General features: G+C 35.2%; 1 protein-coding gene across 9 annotated transcripts in view; it reads right to left on the bottom strand.

The window, feature by feature from the left end:
• Positions 1 to 21992, bottom strand: part of MARCHF7 (membrane associated ring-CH-type finger 7) — a 52062-nt gene that overhangs the window by 16323 nt on the left and 13747 nt on the right. For 8 of the 9 annotated variants that reach the window (XR_006789616.3, XR_010410161.1, XR_006789615.3 and 5 more), the window contains exons 2-5: positions 17886 to 18050; positions 5784 to 5979; positions 3927 to 4094; positions 1023 to 2124 (exon numbers count right to left, since the gene is read on the bottom strand). Coding sequence is in view for 3 of the 9 variants with exons in the window: in XM_064586602.1 (XP_064442672.1) it covers positions 1023 to 2124; positions 3927 to 4094; positions 5784 to 5979; positions 17886 to 18038 (1619 nt within the window). In the remaining 6 variants the exon portion in view is untranslated. The remainder of the gene's footprint in view (positions 1 to 1022; positions 2125 to 3926; positions 4095 to 5783; positions 5980 to 17885; positions 18051 to 21992) is intronic. The other variant, XR_010410163.1, reaches the window with a different exon arrangement.

Raw genomic sequence — 21992 nt, 5'->3', positions numbered from 1 at the left:
AAGGAAAAACAACAAACTTTAAGTGTAGGAAAATAGTCCCATGGTACAATTTGTCCTACATAAGGAAAAAAGGGAATGTTGTGGCCTAACATCCAACATCTCAGTTCCCTGTCCCCAGAGGTAGATTTGAAAGTATTTCTTCTTCTTAAAAAAAAAAAAAAAACTAAAACGACAGTAACAACTATGCTTCCCAACAATTCCATTACAATAGGGCTTTACGAACAAGAAAAAAACAAAAACACAAAACACCCCACAGCCTTCACTTTACCTAAGTCTTTTCTTCCTACAAGTATATTTTACATGTACTATCCTAACCTGTTTTATCGGGAAAATTATTTTTTATAAAAATTATCTTAATAATCGGAAAAACTAAGTACACTAACATGACAAAATAATCAAGTTGGGACTAAAATCTCTGATTTTTCATCTTTTCCCTCTTACCAGAGATTTTTAAGCAATCTTCAACTCTACAAAGATACATTTACATAAAAAGATTCTAAGTCCTGAATTTAAACTAGTATTTCTATCAAATATTCACAATATACAAAGAATATTAGGTATATACCTGGACTTCAAAAACAAAATAATTTGTGTAAATGATTTTACCTCATTCCAAAAAAGAGTCTGAGATAAGAAATACAAATAAATGGTAAATAAATCTTATTAAACGCTAAGACAGATTGTTTTGATAACCCATAACCACTGGAGCCCCTTTACCAATCCCATTTAGCAATGGTCTACCAAGGAACAGGTAAGAGATTACGATTTTTGTCTTTTTGTGCATCTGTATCAAAAGCTGGTTAAAAATAATCTTAGATTATTTCTTGATGCAATCTATACTCCCAGTGCCTACCTTATTAATTCTCATCCATTTCCTTTGAGAATCTAACATTTTAGTGGATATAAATTTTAAGGAAAAGAAATCTCAGATACCAATGTTATGCGAAACCATTTATAGAAAAGGACTTCTTCCTCTGATCTGCTCTTCGCTTTACGAACTTAAGACAGGTATTCAAATTTACCTCTCTTTTATTTTCTGCAGTCTTTCTGGGTCTCTTGAAGGTGCACTTTTAGTTTTATCACTTTTTCCATCAGATGAACTCCAACCTGAAGGAATAATATCTACAGTAATCATGACATTGTCGGTCAAATTATTTCCAAGTGCTGGGGGGACTGCAAATCGAAATAAGGAACCAGGAAGGACCCCTGTTATTCCTGTATTTCTTCCACTGTGGGCTGAATCTGATGTGGAGCCACCTGTAGCAGCATTACTCGAAGCTGCAGATGCTTGTGATCTGTTGGCAGTAGCCCCAAGGGGGTCACTCTGTGCTTCAAGGTGAACCACTTCATTTGATTCTCTTCTAAAAATATGATGAGATCTAGGTGGTATATCAGAGGTAGGTATCCTTGAAGATTCATCTCGTCCCTCTCGTCTCCTTCTAGAAAACAAAGGTGTGCATCTATTTCTAAGTGAGGAAGATAACCATGGTCCTGTATTTCTACCTTCAGGTTCTTGGTTAAAATTTTCTGAATCTGGCTCAGAGCTATGATTTTGGCTAAGAGAGGACAAACCCCATCTTCGCCTAAGAAATCGAAATCCCTGAGAAGTTTCAGATGCCCTATTATCGGGAACATCAGAGGTTGATGCTGCATTGCTACGAGACTGTGAAGCTGTCAAGATTCTTGGAGACACGTAAGAATTTTCAGAACTCAATGATCTTGTATTCAAGGAATCCTGGCTAGATCTTCGTGAAAAAAAGGTAGATGACATACTAGAAGCTATACGCGACAGCAATCTCCTGGTCGAACGTCTACCTTCGTTGTCAGAAGATTCTTGAAATGATCTTTGAGATGAACCAACCCTATCTGAACTGCTTGAGGTTTCATCTCTATTTGAAATATAAGAAAATCCAGGTTGTGTACTGCTTTGGGGAGATTCCAATTCTCTTGGAGAAGAATTTGATCTTAGAGAATTTCTACTAGAGTCCCTAGAACATGGTATGGTCTGATGTTCAGAAGGCATCTGGTGGTTTGTGGATGATGTATTCAACTGTAAAGTGCTCACTGAGTTATCTTTTGGTCTTGCTCCCTGTGAATATGAAGAAGGAACTCTGTCTTGAACATCTATTTTTGAAAGAAAAGAAAGATACCAATTACGTGAAATAAAATTTGAGTATTATTAAATTTGCATTTATTAACTAATTACTGTAAACTGAAATACTGGATTCAAACCAAATACTGCTATATTATAAATATACAGCTTACCTCTTATTATAGGGAAAAAAAATAAATATATTTCTCTTTCTATACCTTTGATAAAATCCAGTACATTGTAAACTGAAAAGAAAGAAATGTGTCACAGCTTATGAAATAAACATCTAAATCTACTAACTTGTTGAAGGTATAACAGTCTGAATTTGTTAATCAGAAATTGATATGATAATATCCAAATGGACAAGGATTTTAAATGGGCCAAATAATTCACTGTAAATGACTCTCACAACAAATAAAGACAAAATAATCCTCGGGAGACAGTGTTTTGGAGATTCTTCTTACTCTGTAATAAGCATAAAACTTATTTCACACAAATATTATCATCCTTATAATTTTATGACAAACCTTGTTACCAGCTAAAACTTTCTCCAATCTTTTTTCTTTCAAATTAAGAGCAGTGGATGTTATCTCTGGTTACTCATCAGACATACCTCTACTTGCTCGGTGCTGGGTCAGAATAGCGCCCTGGTAGCTGCAATTTTGAAAAGTATACTACTGGTGGTTCAAATCTTGAAATGGGATGAGAAATATTTTTGCCTTCCTTTATAAGGAATACTCATCCATACACCTACTTAAGAGTAAGATTGCTACTGCACTAACGCAGGGAACCTCGTGAAGGGATAAACTCTTAGTGGTTAAATCTTTTCTATCCTATACTTGCAGACCTCCAAGCATAGATGGTATTGATACTATATACTACAGCTCCTCCATCTGAAGCCAAGCAAATAAAAAGATGTTTTCACTGTCTTAAGCAAAGGCTTGCCCCAATAAGCTCATTTAAAATAACCTACACCTTTAAGAACAAATGTATTTTCTTCTATGTAAATCAAACTCCACTTTTGCCTGCTAGATCTGCCAATTTCAAAAAGCACTTTCTGTTTTTCAGTATTTCTGTTTCATAGTATTTAATTTTGAAAACCTTAAGCTTAATGTACACTGACAGAAACAGTGTGGATCTTTATTGCAACTGAATGAAAATAAAGGTACATTCACGTTAAACAAAAGTAATTCTAAATTATGCCAACATGTTGATTTCAAGCTTTAGTTAGGTCAGAATTTTTTTCAGTAAATACAGTAGGTATTATATATGTATTGTCTCTTATGATTTTAATAACATTTTCTTTTTTATAGCTTACTTTATTGCAAGACTACATTACATAATACATATAACATAAAAAGTATGTGTCAACTGTTTATGTTTTTGGTAAGGCTTCCAGTCAGCAGTACGGTTTGAGTACTAAAGTTTTGGGGGATTCAAAAGTTATACATAGATGTTTCAAGTGCCAGTACTGGAGGATGGGGGGAGATAGGTGTCGGTTCCCTCACCCCTGCATTGTTCAAGGGTAATGTATAAGGCAAATGATATTGGGGTATACAAAAATTATGTAGTATAATTTAGAACATAAGCATTCTTAAAAGGAAAAGCGTAAGAAAATTACAGGCAGATGGAACCTAGATATTAATGTACATCTATTTCAAACTTTTTATTTTTAAAAACATAATAAGGTACTAGAATACATATTAAGCTATTTTGAAATCTTCACAAGATGCACTTCATGTATTCATTTGTACTGTGATTTTAATGATATAGAGAAAGAAAGAAATAAAACATTATTAGATAAGTTACACATAACAATACAACTTATACTTACATGATGAAGTTGTGAAATCACCACTTCGGTGACTATAATCCATAAGATTACTAATGGAAGAATCTGCTCTTCTCTCTAAATCTCTTCTCTCTCTCATTAAGTCAGTTCCAAATGATCCAAGTACCATTGATGAAGATCTGGGAACTTGATTATGTCTCCATGAAGAATCTTAAAATAATTGAAGACATTTTAATTCAGAGAAAGCTTTCGAGGTTTCTGATGACCAATCTTCAGTATTACACAGGGAGGTTATTGTGATTTATTATAGGAATCTTCAAGGTTACACAGTTGCAATCAGAAGCAAAATTCAGCAAAATATAAAATTATTCTTAATGAACTCATCACTTATAAAATTATTTCCTACTCAGAAACACATTCTTCTCTAACACTAAAACCTACCACCCATCTATGATGCCAATGTCTCAGTCACTTTCTAGAACATCTGACCATACAGTGTAAACATAATGTAAAATAACTACAGAACAAAAATGCAAATCAGAATTTTAAAAAATACCATTTATTAGTGATATATGACTGTATTTCTGAGAATGGGCATTAGATGCAGAATTTCCTGAAAAGTCAATGAAAGTGATGTTGGAGAGAACAGCCAAAATCAAAATCAAGCCATCTCAAAATGGAAAATGTTTTACTACAGATACTGACAATATTTTATCAGAAATATTATCATTGACATCGCACTTGGTTCACTCTTATTCTAAGAATTAAAGTATTGTTGCAATCGTAATCTTTTTAAATGAAATCATACCTAACAAAATACATTAAAGGTAAGTCTCACAACCTTGCCCCTATTTACCTTGAAAATTTTGGTTCTTCCTTTCCTAGTCCCAATAGCCTTATTGATTCCTCCTCATTAAGGGAAATGGCCCAGGGTATTTAATGCTATGCCTTCACAGAGTAGAAGAGACCAAAAATATCTGGTGTTTCTCTACAGTGTTAAGCACAGTCTGCTCTTACCCATCACACTACTCTTAATATTCTTCAGATGGGCACTGTCTTTCCCAAGGAGGTCCTGTCTATCAAAATAGAAAGGAATCGCTTACACTACTTCAACTGATAATACATAAGCATTTCAAGAATTTTATCTTCCAACTGTGTCATCACAAATTCTGTCTCATCTTAAAACTATTTCAGGCATTCCCTGATGTTTCATTTGAAGAGGAGTGTAAGTGTGAGGAGGGAACCTCTTGCCCTCTCAAGAAAAAGAAAGAGCTTTTCAATTTGTGCAACAAATGTGTGTCTGTGAGTACAAAATACCATGTATGGAGCTTTATGGATAAGTCACCTAAATCCCAGAATGGTTAAGTGACTTGTCCAATGCCATATAGCTAGTTAGACGGCTAAAATCCCCACATTCAGATTCCTTATATAGAACTCCTACAAAAACACCAACTATTTTTGTTTAAAGAATTTCTGTTTTTGAAAAATAAGCATAGACCACAACATTTACAAAAGATATGCTTAGGATAGGAAATACTAATACGTATCAGTAAATTTGCCTTTCTAGTGTAACAATTACAAAACTGACTTCTTATATAATAACCGGCAAAATACATGTCACTTTTACCAATTTGATTACCATGCGTATCAGCTATTCTAATTAATCAAAATATGCTAATCCTGTTTGTGTCGGATATTTGTATCAAATTTAGAATAAAAATCCAAAACTAAGAGTTTATTTCAGTTGTAGCACTAACTTAAGGTAAGATTTGAGAAACTCCACTACATTTGACCCACTATCTTACATGCATTCTACTTGCTTAATACCACTAGGTCTTGGAAAAAGGGCTTTAGTCCAAAATGCATAGATAGTGACTCTTACACAGATTTAACTCTTACCTGATACTGCATTTAAACCATGTCCAGTATTTCTCCCGACTGAGGTAGATGTACAGTTTGTGCAGGAAAGTTTAGGTCTTTTTGAATCATGATCCCGTTGCTGGTTTTGTGATCTTGATCGTGCTCCCTGAGTTATCTCAGATTCACTATACCATGGAGACTGAAATGGTGATGCAGATGCTGATGCTGATGGAGACTGTAAGTTTAAAAAAAAAAAAAAAGTGTTCTGATGGAACAACAGAATGCTGCTTGCATTCAGTCTATGAAATTTAATCCCCAATTTCATTCATTCCTCGTAAGCACAAATTGTTCTACCATGAAGGTTTTTCATAGTCTTTGTTCCTTTCTACCCACGTGTCTCTTTACTTTATACTGTAATTGTACTTTGCTGGGTAATCAATCAGATTTAGATTAAATCTTCCATGTAACTGTATATAATCACTTGGTTAGAAAAAAGTGAAGAACAAAAATCTTAAAATCATTTGTTTTCTTGGTTTAATATTTCAAACTCCTGAGGAACTGGTTTCCTATCCCTAAAGGACCAAGAAAAACACTAATATATAAACTTATTATGAAAACTACTATAAAAACAGTTTTTTTTTTTAAGATTCTATTTATTTGTCAGAGAGGGAGAGAGAGAGAGAAAGAGACTGAGCAAACTGGGGGCACGGCAAGCAGAGGGAGAAGCAGACTCCCCGCTGAGCAAGGAGCCCAATGTGGGACTCAATTCTAGGACCCTGGGATCACGACCTGAGCCTAAGGCAGATGCTTAACCGTCTGAGCCACCCAGGCTTCCCCCCAAAAAAGGTTTTTCAAATAATAAAAAAATCATCCTGCATCTAATGCCCATTCTCAGAAATACAGTCATATATCACTAATAAATGGTATTTTTTAAAATTCTGATTTGAAAGTTTTTCATCAGTGAAGCAAGAAACAGATAAATGAGTACATATTAAACACAGTACATATTAAAACTCTTAACTCAAGGTTTTCTCCTTTAATACGTTAAGTATACACAAACAATCCATAACATAAAAATCACTCAGAACGTACAAACTATTTTACTTCCCCCTAATTCTTTAATTGGTTAAGCAATTTAGTCAATATAAGGCATAAAAAGGATAAGGATTAGTTTGTTCCCTTAAAAATGTAGGTTTAAATAATAAGAACATAATATTTCAACCATAATTGTTCAAAGTATCTTTTTCTTTAATGCTTCAATTACAAGAAGCATACTGCAAGCTTTCAGGGAACTATATTAGTTCATGGTAACTCTACAGAATAAACCTTGCACACAAAGAAAAGCAGTCAAGATGCAAAGCTGAATAAGGAGGAGTGGGCCAGATCAGGATTTCATTCATCCCTTGAACAGAGAATATTTTGCCCAGTGAATGTGGCTTCAGCTTAGTACAAACTTGGTCGCACAAGCCTTCCGCACCAAGTCCTCCACAGAGCCTCAATCAATCAACTGGAGTAGCATTAGAGATAAAATTCATTAGATATTTCAAAACCAAACCATCTTATGTGCCATAATTAGGGTATTAGGGACCATGTGCTATAAGCCAGTGATTCTAAGACCTCTGAATTTCAGAAACTAAAATAAAAATGTTTCAATGTAAAATTTAGAAAGAATTGCCGCTTTTGACAAGTAAATGAAAATTAGCAAATACCATCTAATCCCACCCCCCGTTTTTAAAAGGGGCATTTTAGGGGCGCCTGGGTGGCTCAGTCCTTAAGCGTCTGCCTTCAGCTCAGGTCACGATCCCAGGGTCCTGGGATCGAGCCCCACATCGGGCTCCCTGCTCCGTGGGAAGCCTGCTTCTCCCTCTCCCACTCCCCCTGCTTGTGTTCCCTCTCCCGCTGTGTCTCTCTCTGTCAAATAAATAAATAAAATCTTTAAAAAATAAAAATAAAGGGCATTTTATATGCTCCCAAAACATGATGGATTTAACAGAATAAAACAGACAAAGTGAATAAACTTCATTTGCACAAAATCTTTTCCTTATTTTTCTTGTTTTGCATGGACCAGACAAACTGTTACTGAATAGCACTTGTGTAAATATGACTTTGGGAATTACTGAATGAGGAAATACCATCAGATCAACTACTTCTTAGAAAGATACTTAGAGCATTGCGGAAGATAAAAAAAATGGAATAGAAAGTAGGAAGCTCAACTATAAAGTCATTGAAATGGCAGGAAATAAGTCCTTGTGACAAAATGAGAACAGAGAGTAATTGTAAGACATAAAAACTAATCAAATTTAGAGACACAGTGAGAAATGAACAAAAAGTCTAAAATCAATCCAGTTTTCAGGCATTGGCTATTGATGGGAAAAGATGCACTCACTGTTCAGGAAACAATTTTCATGACTCAACTCTAAAATGCAGCCCATATGTCATCCCAGAAACAAAATGCTTGTTAATATAATATATGGAAAGGAAAAATAAAGGTTCTGACCAGTATTTCTGCTGGCTTAAGTTCAAAATCAAAATCAAAACCTTTTTTAGCTCCTACCAATTTGGTTCACTGTTCAATTATCTTTGGTCTCAATCATTTACTTTTTACCATTTCTAAATTATTTTAACAATTAAATAAACTAAGTCTTTGTTTTTTGGGTTTTTTTAGGGAAAGAAAGATTTCAGTCCTACCTCACTCCCCAACCTCCAGAGAAGAGAAAGGGGGGGGCTGAAGGTTTAAACAGCCAATGGCCAATGACTTAATCAATATGACTATATAATGAAGCCTCCATAAAAACCCAAAAGGACACCTGGGTGGCTCAGTCAGTTGAGCATCTGACTTTTTGTTTCAGCTCAGATCATGATCTCATGGGTCATACAGTAAAAAATTATTATCTACTATGCTACCGCACAGTTAACAAATTGTCTTCCTTTGTGACTGAGAACTTTTAAGATCTTCTCTCTCACCAACTTTCAAATATACAGCATGGCATTATTAACTATAATCACCATACTGCCCATTAAATCCTCAGCACTATTTTAAAACTGGAAATTTATACCTTTTGACCACCTTCATCCATTTTGCCCAACCCTACCCCCTGTAGTCTCGTAACCACCATTTTGTTCTCTGTATCTATAAATTCAGACATTTATTTGGTGGTGGGGGTAGGAAGAAACTCTCAAACAAGTTCCACGCTCAGCACAGAGCCAGACACAGGGCTTGATCTCAGGACCCCGAGTCGTGACCTGAGCCAAAATCAAGAGTTGGACGCTTAACCAACAGAGCCACCCAGGCATCCCCAGAGTTTTCTTTAGAGTCCACATATAAGTGAGATCATTAGGGATTTGTTTTTGCCTGATGGATTTCATCTGGCATAATGCTGTCACAAATGGTAGGATATCTGTCATTTTTATGCTGAACTGTATTCCATTGTATATATATATATACACACATTTTCTTTACCCATTTATCAATGGCCACTTAGGTTGTTTCCAAGTCTTGGCTCTTGTAAATAATGCTGCAATGAACATGCAATTGTAGATATCTTTCTGAATTAGTGTCTTTCCTTCCTTCAGAGAGATAATACAGAAGTGGAAATGTTCGATCATATGGTAATTGTATTTTTAATCTTCTGAGGAACCTTCCTACTCTTTGTCATAGTGACTGACTGCACCAATTTATGTTTCCACGAACAGCGCAGGAGGGTTCTTTTTTCTCCATACCCTAGCCAACACTTGCTATTTCTTTTTGATAGCTATTCTAACAGGTGTGAGGTGATGCTATTGTCTTCCCTTAGTGATGCTGAACACCTGTTCATGTACCTACTGGCCATTAATGTCGTCTTTGGAAAGATGTCCATTCAGATTCTCTGCCCATTTTTAAAAATAATTATTTTTTAAAGATTTTATTTATTTTGGGGGGGGTGGAGGGGCAGAGATGTGAGATTCTCCAGCGGACTCCCCGCTGAGCGTGGAGCCCAACATGGGGCTCAATCTCACGACCCTGAGATCATGACCTGAGTCGAAATCAAGAGTCAGATGCTTAACCAACTGAGCCACCCAAGTGCCAACCCCTGCCCATTTTTAATCAGATTTTTTTTTTTTTTTGCTACATAGCTGTATGACTGTCTCTTTATGTGTTAGAGATTAACCCCTTACCAGTGAAAATATGATTTGCACATATTTTCTCCTGTTCGGTAGGTTGCCTTACCATTTTGTTTTGATGATTTCTTTGCTATGCAGAAGCTTTTTAGTTTGATGCTGTCCCATTTGTTTACTATCGTTTTGGCTGCCTTTGCTTTTGGTGTGAAATCCGAAAAATTACCACCAAGACCCCTGTTCAAGGATCTTACCACCTCAATCTTCTAGGAGTTTTATGGTTTCAGGTCTTAGGTTCAAATCTTTAATCCACTGAGTTGATTTTGTGTATTGTATAAGATAGTGGCCCAGTTTCATTCTTTTACATACGGCTTTCCAGTTTTCCCAACACCATTTACTGAAGAGACTCTCCGTTCCACACTGTATTTTCTTGGCTCCACTGTGGTCAATTAATTGACCAAATATGTGTAGGTTTATTTCTGGGCTCTTTATTGCATTCCATTGATCTACTTATTTGCTTTTATGCCAATATCATACTGTTTTGATTACTATTAGTGTTATAATATAGTTTGAAATCAGGAAGCATGATGCTTCCAGCTTTGTTCTTTCTCAAGATTGCTTTAGCTATTAGGGCCTTTCAAGAGTCCCAATTTTAGGATTGTTATATTTCTGTGAAAAATGCCACTGGAATTTTGGTAGAAATTGCACCAAATCTGCAGATTGTTTTGGGTAGTATGAACATTTTAACAACATTAATTCTTCCAATCCAAGGGCACGAAATAGCTTTCCATTTATTGGTGTCTTCTTCAACTTCTTTCATTATCAATGTCTCATAGTTTTAAGTATACAACATTCACTTCCTTGGTTAAATTAATTCCCCACAGGTATTTTACTTTTTGATGCAGTTGCAAATAGGATTGTTCTCTTAATTTCTAATAGTGTGTAATAGAAATGCAACTGATTTTTGTATACTGACTCTGTACACCATAATTCTACTGGATTTATTCAGTTCTAACAATTTTCTAGTGGAGTCTTTAGGGTTTCTATAAATATTATCATGTTATCTGGAGAAGAGAGGCAGTTTCACATCTTCTCTTCTCATTTGAAAGCCTTTTATCTCTTGCCTAAATACACTGGCTAGAGCTACCAATGCTATGTTGAACAGAAGTAGTTAAGAGTAGGCATCCTTGTCTCTTTAGTTTGATCTTAGAGGAATAGCTTTCAGCTTTTCACCATCAAGTATGATGTTCACTGTGGAATTGTCATATATGGTCTTTACTACGTTGAGGTATGTTCCCTCTGTACCCATTTTGCTGAGTTTTCATCATAAACAGATGAATTTTGTCAAACACTCTTCCTGCATCTACTGAGATGATGATTTTTTTAAAAAAAGATTTCTCCTTCATTTTGTTAATGTGGTATATCACATTAACGAGATACGTTGATGTTGAACCATCGTTGTATCCTAGGGATAAACCCGACTTGATCATGGTGTATAATCCTCATATTATTGAATTTGGTTTGCTAATATTTTGTTGAGGATTTTTACACACATGTCCATCATGGATATTGTCCTATAAATTTCTTTTCTTATAATGTCTATGTCTGGTTTTGTTAACAGGGTAATGTTGGCTTCATAAAATGAACTGGGAGTGTTACATCCTCTTCTGTTTCTTGAAAGTTTGAGAAGTTGGTAGAATTTATATAAGTGATCTGATCCTGGACTTTTTGTTTGTTGGAAGGTTTTGATTACTGATTCAATCTCCTTACTCGTTAATGGTATGTTCAGATTTTCTACTTCTTAATTCAGGTTTAGTGGGTTGTGTGTTACCAGGAATTTATTTCTATAGGTTGTCCAGTTTTTGGAATATAATTGTTCATAGTAGTCCCTTATGATCCTTTGTAGTTTTATGGTATCGTTTATTTCATTTCTGATTTTGAATCCTCCTCTCTTGGTGAACCCAGCTAAAGGTTAGTCTATTTTGTTTAGCTTTAAAAAAAAAAAAAAAAAAAACACACAAAAAAACAGCTCTTAACTTCACTTATCTTTTCTATTACCTTTTTAGTCTCTATTTACCTTCTGATCTTTTTAATTTCCATTTTTCTACTAACTTTGGGCTTACTTGGTTCTTCTTTACACCACTCCTTTATAACACTGCACTGGAAGTTCTAAGTAATGCAATAAGGCAAGAAAAGGAAATAAAAGGTACACAGATTGGGAAGAAGACATAAATATCTTTATTTGCAGATGATGCCCTCTACTATGTGGAAAATCTCACAGAATCAACAACAACAAAAAAATCCCTTGTAGAATAAAGGATTACAGTAAGGCTGCAGGACACAAGGTTAATATAAAAAAAAAGTCAATCGCTTTCCCATATATCATTAATGAAAAAGTGGAATTTAAAATGAAAAACCTGGGGCGCCTGGGTGGCTCAGTCATTAAGCGTCTGCCTTCAGCTCAGGTCATGATCCCAGGGTCCTGGGATCGAGTCCCACATCGGGCTCCCTGCTCTTCGGGAAGCCTGCTTCTCCCTCTCCCACTCCCCCTGCTTGTGTTCCTGCTCTCTCTCTATCTCTCTGTCAAATTAATAAATAAAAAATAAATAAATAATTAAAATAAAATGAAAAACTTTTACAACTCAATGATAAAGCAACAAATAGCCCAATTTAAAGATAAGCAAAGGATCTGAAGATTCATTTCTTCAAAGACATAAAAGTAGCTAATTAGCACATGAAAAGATGCTCACAATCATGAGTCATCAAGGAAATCTAAATCAAAGCTGCAATGAGACATTTCACACCCATGATAGGATGGCTAGAATCAAAATGTAAGATAAGTGTAGGCAAGGATGTGGCAAGATCAGAACCCCCACACATAACTGCTGGGAGGAATATAAAATAAAAATGGTCCAGCTAGTTTGGAAAATAGTCTGACAGCTCCTCAAATAATGGAACATAGAGTTATACTATATGACTGAACAATTTTACTCTTAGGTATAAACCTAAGGTAACTGAAACGTAAGTCTGCATAAAAACTGCACATGAGGGCACCTGGGTGGCTCAGTTGGTTAAGCGACTGCCTTCGGCTCAGGTCATGATCCTGGAGTCCCTGGATCAAGTCCCGCATAGGGCTCCCTGCTCGGCAGGGAGTCTGCTTCTCCCTCTGACCCTCCCCCCTCTCATGTGTTCTCTCTCATTCTCTCTCTCTCAAATAAATAAATAAAATCTTTAAAAAAAACCCAAAAAAACCGCACATGAGTATTTACAGCACCATTACTCATAACAGCCAAAAGATGGAAACACAAATGTCTTATCAGTGGATGAATGGATAAACAAAATGTGATTTATCCAAAAAAATGGACTATTATTCATCCATAAAAAAGGTATACCCAATTCAATGGCATAGTGTTCATCCATAAAAAGGAATAAGGCACTGATATATGCTGTAACACAGATGAACCTTGAAAGCATGCTAAGTGAAAAAAGCTAATACGAAAGACTACAGTGTATGTTTCTACTCATGTAAATGAAAGTCCAACATTGGGAAATCTAGAGAGACAGAAAGTAGACTACCGGTTGTTTAGTGCTGAGAGGGTGGGGCAGTGCGTGATAGCTAGATTCTGGGTTTTTTTCTTGAGGTGATAAAAAGATTGACTGTGGTAATGATTTGCACAACTCTGTGAATATACTGAAAACCACCAAACTATACACTTTAAATGGATGACTCATATGGTATGTGACCTATAACTCAATAAAGCTTTTTTGTTTTTTTTAAAGATTTTATTTATTTATTTGACAGAGAGAGAGACAGCGAGAGAGGGAACACAAGCAGGAGAAGTGGGAGAGGGAGAAGCAGGCTTCCCGCTGAGCAGGAAGCCTGATGCAGGGCTCTATCCCAGGACCCGGGGATCATGACCTGAGCCGAAGGTAGACGCTTAACCACTGAGCCACTCAGACGCCCCTCAATAAAGCTATTCTTAAAAAGAAAAAAAAAAAGAACCTTAACAATTACTACAAATAGAACCAATGCTATCCACTGAACAATGCTTAATCACTTGGAAATTATTTAATACACAGTAACAGAAGCAAATCCAGAATGAAATGCTCTTCTTTGGCTCCTCATTTCAATGAATCAATGCCGTGACTGTGATGACTGCTAATTCCTGCTTCGAAAATTTTCCAGACCAAAATTATCTTAGCCATATGCAACACCATGGAACTTTGACCTCTAAATATTCATGTGCTAGAGCATCCATTGCCACACTACGGTAAAGTCTTATTTCCTACTTTCTATTCAGAATGAGTAGTCTTTTCAATTCTCATTAAAAAAAAAAAAAAGACATTAGCTGATTTTAAGATTTATGAATTCATTCATGCCCAAATCCAGGTAAGAAACCTTATAAATACACCAAAGAGGAGGATCTGGAGTCCATTTATCACTCAAAACTCCCTAATACGTAGATGAAGACTACCAGAAAACTGGTATTCAGATCACTCTATTGTCCCTTTACAGAACTGTTTTTCACTAAGCTGTACACTTTGGCATCATGTCCTTTGCTTACACGGAGATTTACCAAGAAACAAGTTGAGTAAACTAGCAATATACTAATAATATTAATTTATTAATAATATTACGCCTCTCATTATTTCATATTAAAAGTAATCAATCTCAAAGCAAAAAAGGAAAAGTGTAGCGGGATTAGCAGTTCTTAAAATTGAGTTATAGAAATATATGTGGAACTTACATAAACAATTACATATTCACAGAATGCTCCCAAATTTTTACTTTTAACAATATGAATTAAAGGAATTAAATTTCCTTTAAAAAAAATATTTAAAATTCTACTTACTATTAACAAAGAGGTAAGATGATCCTAGTTCTCAATCATTCAAATTGTAACAAAAACTTCAAGATGAAGCAACAGAAATATAAGCAAGATTAGTAACAGAGGCAGCCCAGCTTACAAATGGCTGAGAACCAAAAGATCTTCAGAAAATCAATTGTTCGGAACTTAGAATCTATATTTTCCCAAAGAAACAATGCTATCTGTGAATCTTAGATTCTTAAACTCAGGTACACTAATATACTAGTCATGTGACTGAGGGAAACAACTTCTCTTTTCAGATTTCAGATCCTTTCCTATAAAACGATACAAGTATTATCCTATTTAAAATTAAAAGCAGGGGCGCCTGGCTGGCTCAGTCGTTAAGCATCTGCCTTCGGCTCAGGTCATGATCCCAGGGTCCCGGGACCGAGCCCCGCATCAGGCTCCCCGCTCCGTGGGAAGCCTGCTTCTCCCTCTCCCATTCCCCCTGCTTGTGTTCCCTCTCTCTCGCTGTGTATCTCTGTCAAATAAGTAAATAAAAATCTTAAAAAAAAAAAAAGCTGTATTTAAAAAAATAAAATTAAAAAATTAAAAGCAAAAAATGTTCTACAAAATGTTAAGCAATATATAAATATAAGGTATTTCCCTATTATTTAATCCTTAACATAACAAATTGATCGATCATGCCTAGTCCTGATCTCCTTTCTGAAGCTTCAGCTTTACTAAGTGTCTGAGACAAGGGGAGTGTTATGTTGCAAGCAGTTCAGTGATTTTAAAATATTCCCTCTGACATTTAAAGGCCTCATTCATTTAATATACATTTTGTTAAGTAGTATTAAGAATATTATATAAAACTAAATACGTAATATGTAATATAAATATTCTGACATTATTACACTATACCTTAAATGTATCTATTTAAGCCAATATAAAGCCAGGAAATAATGATAACAGTAGCAATCACAATCATCATCATCATAAACAGAAACATCTGAACCCTTACTAAGTTCCAGACACAGTTGTTTTAAGTGCTTTAATGTATTCTTTCTTTCAATTAATCTTAATAACAACCACGTGAAAAGCTACTGTTACCACCATTTTACGTAAGAAACACAGATATAAAATAATTTTTGCAAGAACACAGAAGTCTCAGTTTCTAAATCAAAACTAAAGAGCAAAGCAGGCTAGGAGTACTGATTTAAGATTGGAAATGTTCCTATAATCCATTAAAAAAAATTGGATGCCATTTAAAGCAATTGAAAAACATTAAGAAAAACTCGAACCCTGATTTATCTTATTAAGAATCAATAAAAGACATAAGTGGTTTTATGCTTGCATTTGTTTAACCTCCACAATGAAAACTAAGACTTTTAAAGTAATCTAGGACGTTAAGAAAAAGAATAGTCTTGAAGATACTTATCTTTTCAAGTGAATGTCAATAAATTTTCTAAATACAGCTAAGACTTTTAGTAGCTAATATAATTAACTATAACAATTATAATAAAAACAAATGCAGCAGCTAACATTTATATAGTGTTTATCATGTGGCAGGCACTATTCTCATTCAGTGTAATAATTCATCTAACACTAACAACCTAATTGACTGATACGGAAAATAACAAAGAAAGATGTAATAAAGAAACTTGCCCACGTTCACACAGCTAGTTAAGTAGTGGAACGGGACTCCAATCCAGGCAGTAGAGTCTGGTTTCAGAGTCTGTTCCTCACTAATAAGCTATATGAAAAATTAGAGAAAGATCTGTAGACAAATTTTTTATGAAGACAATATAGGGGAAAAAAATCAATCTGTGCTCTTATTAAGTCATAATCATTTAATCCAGAACTTTTCTATAGGATGCAGATATGTGATTCTGTACCTCTGGTAAGTGTTCTTTTGTCTAGCAACAGAATAAAAAAATACATTATCAATCAGCATTTAAAATGAGACTCAGTAAACAGTTCACAGAAAGTGAGGAAGTTGGGGCGCCTGGGTGGCTCAGTCGTTAAGCGTCTGCCTTTGGCTCAGGTCATGATCCCAGGGTCCTGGGATCGGGCCCCATATTGGGCTCCCCTGCTCAGCGGGAAGCCTGTTTCTCCCTCTCCCACTCCCCCTGCTTGTGTTCCTGCTCTCGCCATCTCTTTCTCTGTCAAATAAATAAAATCTTAAAAAAAAAAAAAAAGCGAGGAAGTATGTAATATATGCATTTTAGAGAATATTTTTACTTTATTCTTTCTCTGAATATTTTATAAAATGCTTATTACTGTGTAGAAATATTTTAAAATGACACTTTTTCATGTAATATATCACATGATATATACATTTATAAATACTTAAATGGAAATTTTCACTAAAAGATTCTCTTAGATTCAAGTTACCTAACATCAGAGTTGTGCACATGATTTAATTAGCTGTTCAGCCAATAATGCAATAACCTGAAATTTGAAAGATGAACAATATGAATTGCATGAAACCTAAAAATCATGCCTTCTGAGATTTATACTGTTTTTTTACTAAAACTACTATGTTTATAACACTAATAAGCCATTTCAAAACCGTAAGTGCTATCAATCCAAAGGAAAATTAAGAGTAGCTTATGTAGATCATGAATCTGCAAACTCATTATACTAAGCATGAAAATAAAGTCCCAAAATTTGTCTAAAAGATTGTTAGTAATACATCTTCACAAGACAGTCTGCCAATTTAATAATCACCCATCACTAAAAGCAAAATATTTAGAAGCCATATTAAAGAAAAACTTAACAATCATTACTCTACCACTGCTTTGTGTACATGCAGAGAAAAGTGAGATGAATCGGTATAATGTTAAGAAAGGATGCAGTTTTTGATCCTTTCACCAAGTCATCCGCACTAATTTAGTCAAATTTATACTTAAGTTGATACTTGCGTTTTTTAAGTAAATAAATAAGTAAATAGGTTTCCAAGTCTTTGAAATACAGTATAATGATTTTACATAAGACCACAAAGCCTTCCTCATAATTTTGAAGTCCACAAAGATTGAAAACATTGAGTTTTTGCTACTTGGTGTGAATAATCATTCATTTTCCTGCAGATATTATTAGTGTGTTTTATTACAGGATGCCTCAGATCCATCTGAGCTTATTAACTACATTCATTACTTTTCTAAAATCTAAAAACCATGTGGCCCCAAGGATTTTGAAAGAAACTGTGTATATACATTCCAAATTAGGATGTTACCTGATATTCAGAATCCAGTCTAAATGAAGACTCTCTTGAGTGATAGGTATCATTTAAACTATTTCCTCTACTTCCAGACATCATCCTAGCACTTAAAGAGCTGGGGGGTTGAACAGAAATTCTTCTTGGAATCCTTGAAGGTTTAGACTCCATTCTTGAGGTTTCCTGTGAAATGCAAATGTTGATTAATTGCCTTTGGGAAAACATGCAAACCTTCGATTCTTAATCCTCCTTAATCATCAGCTCAAATCAAGAATTAACCATGCAAATTAACTATATCTGACATTGTGAATTATGAGACTATCAACACCCCTCTTCTCTAAGGCAGAAGTCTAAAGTCCATCAAAGGCTTCCTACTGCCGATAGAATGAAGCAAACTGATAAAAGAGGGATGAGGAACTGAGGTTGTTTCCAAAGCCTGGGCTTTTTTCCTTACTCAATTTTGTCTCTATGGAATCCAACACAAATTTGTTCTTGGCTGTCTTGCTATTCTTATTAGTAATGTTTAATACTCAAACCATGAGCATTAGCTATACTGTACTATTTGCACCCCCCTTATCACAATATTCCCTCACAGGACTTTGTACGTACCTGGAAACTCTATACATTCCCCATTCATTTCCTTGTCATGGTATGAAATCAACCATTTTTCTTTGTGTGCTTCTACTCTGTATATACTTTTAAGACACACTACCTTATGCTATAATTTGTTTTCCTATCTCCCTTTCTCAAAAGTGAGAATAATTTCTAACTTTTCTTTACTAAACATTCCTCAACCTACACCAAGAGTCACAATAGCTATGTGTGATCTTTTAATTATACAGGTATCTCCCCACTTTTCAAAAGTCCACATTATGCCACATCACTTTTATGAAAGACCTATATATAGTCCCTGCTTTCGCTAACCAAAAGAAATCCAAAGACAATTTTTTGGTCTTATAAAAAGGCAACGAAAAGTGAAAAAACAGCATTCAGCATTTGTTTTGCAGCATTATAGAGGCAGTGTGTACCCTAAGTAGCAAGTGACAACACCAACCTCCTTCCCCGGGAGCTACACTTGTCATCTCAGCATCAAGCTACCATAACTTTAAACTCTGTCTACAAGCTTCTGTGCTTTATCTCAATGTATACTGTGTATCCATTAGCAAGATGTGGTGTATGGTAACAGAAAAGTCTGAGAGAGGTTATTTTTTGGGTCTGGGAACACTCAAAAGCTTTCCCATATAAACTAATGGTAATTGCTTCTTCACTTTTCACCATTCCAACTTACAAAAGGATTCACAGAAATGCTCTACTTTTGGACAGAGGTGGACACCTGTGTGTATATGAATGGAATGATACAATATGTATTCTTTTATGTCTGGTTTTATTTGCTCAACACTGTATTTGTGAGATTCATTTATATTGTAGCATGCAGCTGTAGTTAGTTCACTCTAATTAGTTTATATAGTGTTTCATTGTATCAATACACATAAATTTGTCCATTGTATTGCAGATGGACACTCAACTATTTCCAGTTTTAGGCTATTACAAATTGTGCTGCTATAAAGACACTACTTTTATAAATCAAAAAAACTTTAAATCACAATAATCTCTTCAACTTCTCCCCACCCACTTTCAAGGTGAAAACTTCCCTTCTTGTTCTGGTAGTGGATTGACATTAAACCAATTACAAACAGATGCACTTCACTTATCTGATATGCCACTTAGGTAAGGTATATTTGCTTTATTAAAACATTCAAATTTAGGGGCATCTGGGTGGCTCAGTCATTTAGGCGTCTGACTTGATTTCAGCTCAGGTCATGATCTCAGGATTGTGAGATGGAGCCCTGCTTCAGGCCCTGCATTGGGCATGGAGCCTACTTGAGATTTTCTCTCTCTCTCCCTCTCCCTCTGTCCCCTCCCACCCCACCCTCCACCCCTGCCCCCCCAAAAAGGAAAAGGAAAAGATAAAAAAAAAAATTCAAATTTAAACATTTAAGGTGAAAATACCTAATCTATTTTTGGCACGTAACCTCATTAACTTGCCAACTTCGGATCAATCACCACTTTCTACCTTAAGTTACTACAAAAGAATTTCCTTTGTTGATAATATTTACTTTAAAAACATGGTATCAGGCAATAAAAGAGAATGAAGAGAGGAAAAAACACCAAAACATATGGTCTATATTGCAGCAGAGGATATACAACAAACATGAAAAAGATGTAACACAAACTCATTCTCAATTAAAATTATTCCACTAAAAATATCCAACTAATGACAAACCACAGTAAAAGTCACAGAGATATGATTAAATAAAAGAAAGCTTATCAAAAAAGGCTGGTTTTGAACTTCCAGTTAAAACATGACAGATTATCCTTATGCATCTATTTTGCCCCTCTTTCCAAAACCCTGATAAGATGACAAATGAGGGGCGCCTGGGTGGCTCAGTCCTTAAGCGTCTGCCTTCGGCTCACCCTGCATCAGCTCCCTGCTACGTGGGAAGCCTGCTTCTCCCTCTCCCGCTCCCCCTGCTTGTGTTCCCTCTCTTGCTGAGTATCTCTGTCAAATAAATAAATAAAATCTTAAAAAAAAAAAAAAAAGACAACAGTAAATTAATCCAAAGGGGCCACAGAAGGCAACAGATTTCAATGTGTATTTGGAAAATCCAAAGGAGGAGTAAAGGCACAATAATTAAGCAGAGAAGATAAAACTACACCCTAGGCCCTTAGAAAGAGGTAGAAACTAGAAGCTTTAGCATATGAAAAAGAACCATGACCTGAAGGTACAAGATACCATAAAAGAGAAGATGCGTGGCTTAAAATCAAATCTGTAGTTGAAGCAGTAAAACCCCAAATTCTTCCCCTAGCTTCATTCTTACAAAAGTATTTATTCTCTCAACAATAAGGATTTCAGAGGCAATCCATCCCACCCAAGTATACAATCAAATCTGCAGGGTTAAGTATAAAAAATAAAACCTATATGCTCAATGCTGAGACCTGAGAACTTTTTCCCAGTCCTATTTCTACAATGTTGCCATAAAATTAAGGGATTTTACTCTTGGATCACCAAACAAAACACCAGAGATAAGATTTCTGATACTGACATTTGGACTGCTCCCAATTACCAAGCTAATCTGCTGAACATCCTACCCCACAGCAAAGTCCACTAGTCATCAAGAGTTTTCTAATCAGTTTTTTTAGTGTTTCCTTCAAACAGATAAACATTAAGAATTACTAAGTATCCAATGAAACCCTCTGATATGAAAGACCAGGATAACCCCCCCCCAAAAAAGGAACTTAAAAGAAAATTTGGGGGAAATAGCTAACTACTACTCTCAAAGAGATCAAAAGACATCCATTCATAAACAGGGAAACTGGAGTATAATAAAGAATTTGTGGACATTCAAAATGGGATACACTTTTTAAAAACTGTGATACAATGAAATGAATAATTCAACATAATTATTGGGAATAAATTGAGGAAACCTCTCAGAAATAGAAACTACAACTTTAAAATAGAATTAACCAAGGGAATTATCATCTTACTTTAGCTATGATTAATAAAGAGAGAAGAAAGAAAATGGAAAGAAAACTACCAAAGAAATAAAAGAACCTTTCTAGAACTGAAGGATACAAATCTCCACATTGAAAGGGCTTTAGAGTACCCAGCAGGATCAAAGAAAAAAAGACCAACACTAAGCACAATTTATCATATTGAAATTTTAGAACACCAAAAATGAAGAGAAGATCCTGTACTGGCTTCTTAATTACAACTTTAAAAAATCTTAAGACAATGAAGCAATGCCTGTAGTACTGAGAAAAATGCTTACCCTTGAATTCCAATCTAGCAATTAAATGTGAGGTGGAGAATAGGGACCCGTTTTCAGACATGCAAGATCTTTTGAAAAGATCAAAAAACAAGACAAATATCAAAGGAAGATAAATGAAGAGTATGTCCAATGAAAATGAGAGTGTAAAGAATGAAAGAAACAGACATGGAACCCAGGAAACTGTTAAAAAAGGAAAGTTTAGACACAGAACCCAAGAAATAGTTCCAAAGGTATGTAGGAAGCATAGGATCCAGACCAGAGCAGGATTGCAGATAATGGAAGCAAAGTTCAAAGG

Source organism: Mirounga angustirostris, unplaced genomic scaffold, assembly GCF_029215605.1.
Source record: "Mirounga angustirostris isolate CCGP_5_RB_7025 unplaced genomic scaffold, mMirAng1.0.hap1 SCAF_3, whole genome shotgun sequence".
In the NCBI taxonomy this organism is placed as follows: domain Eukaryota; kingdom Metazoa; phylum Chordata; class Mammalia; order Carnivora; family Phocidae; genus Mirounga; species Mirounga angustirostris.
This window is presented reverse-complemented; position numbering and strand designations above follow the sequence as displayed.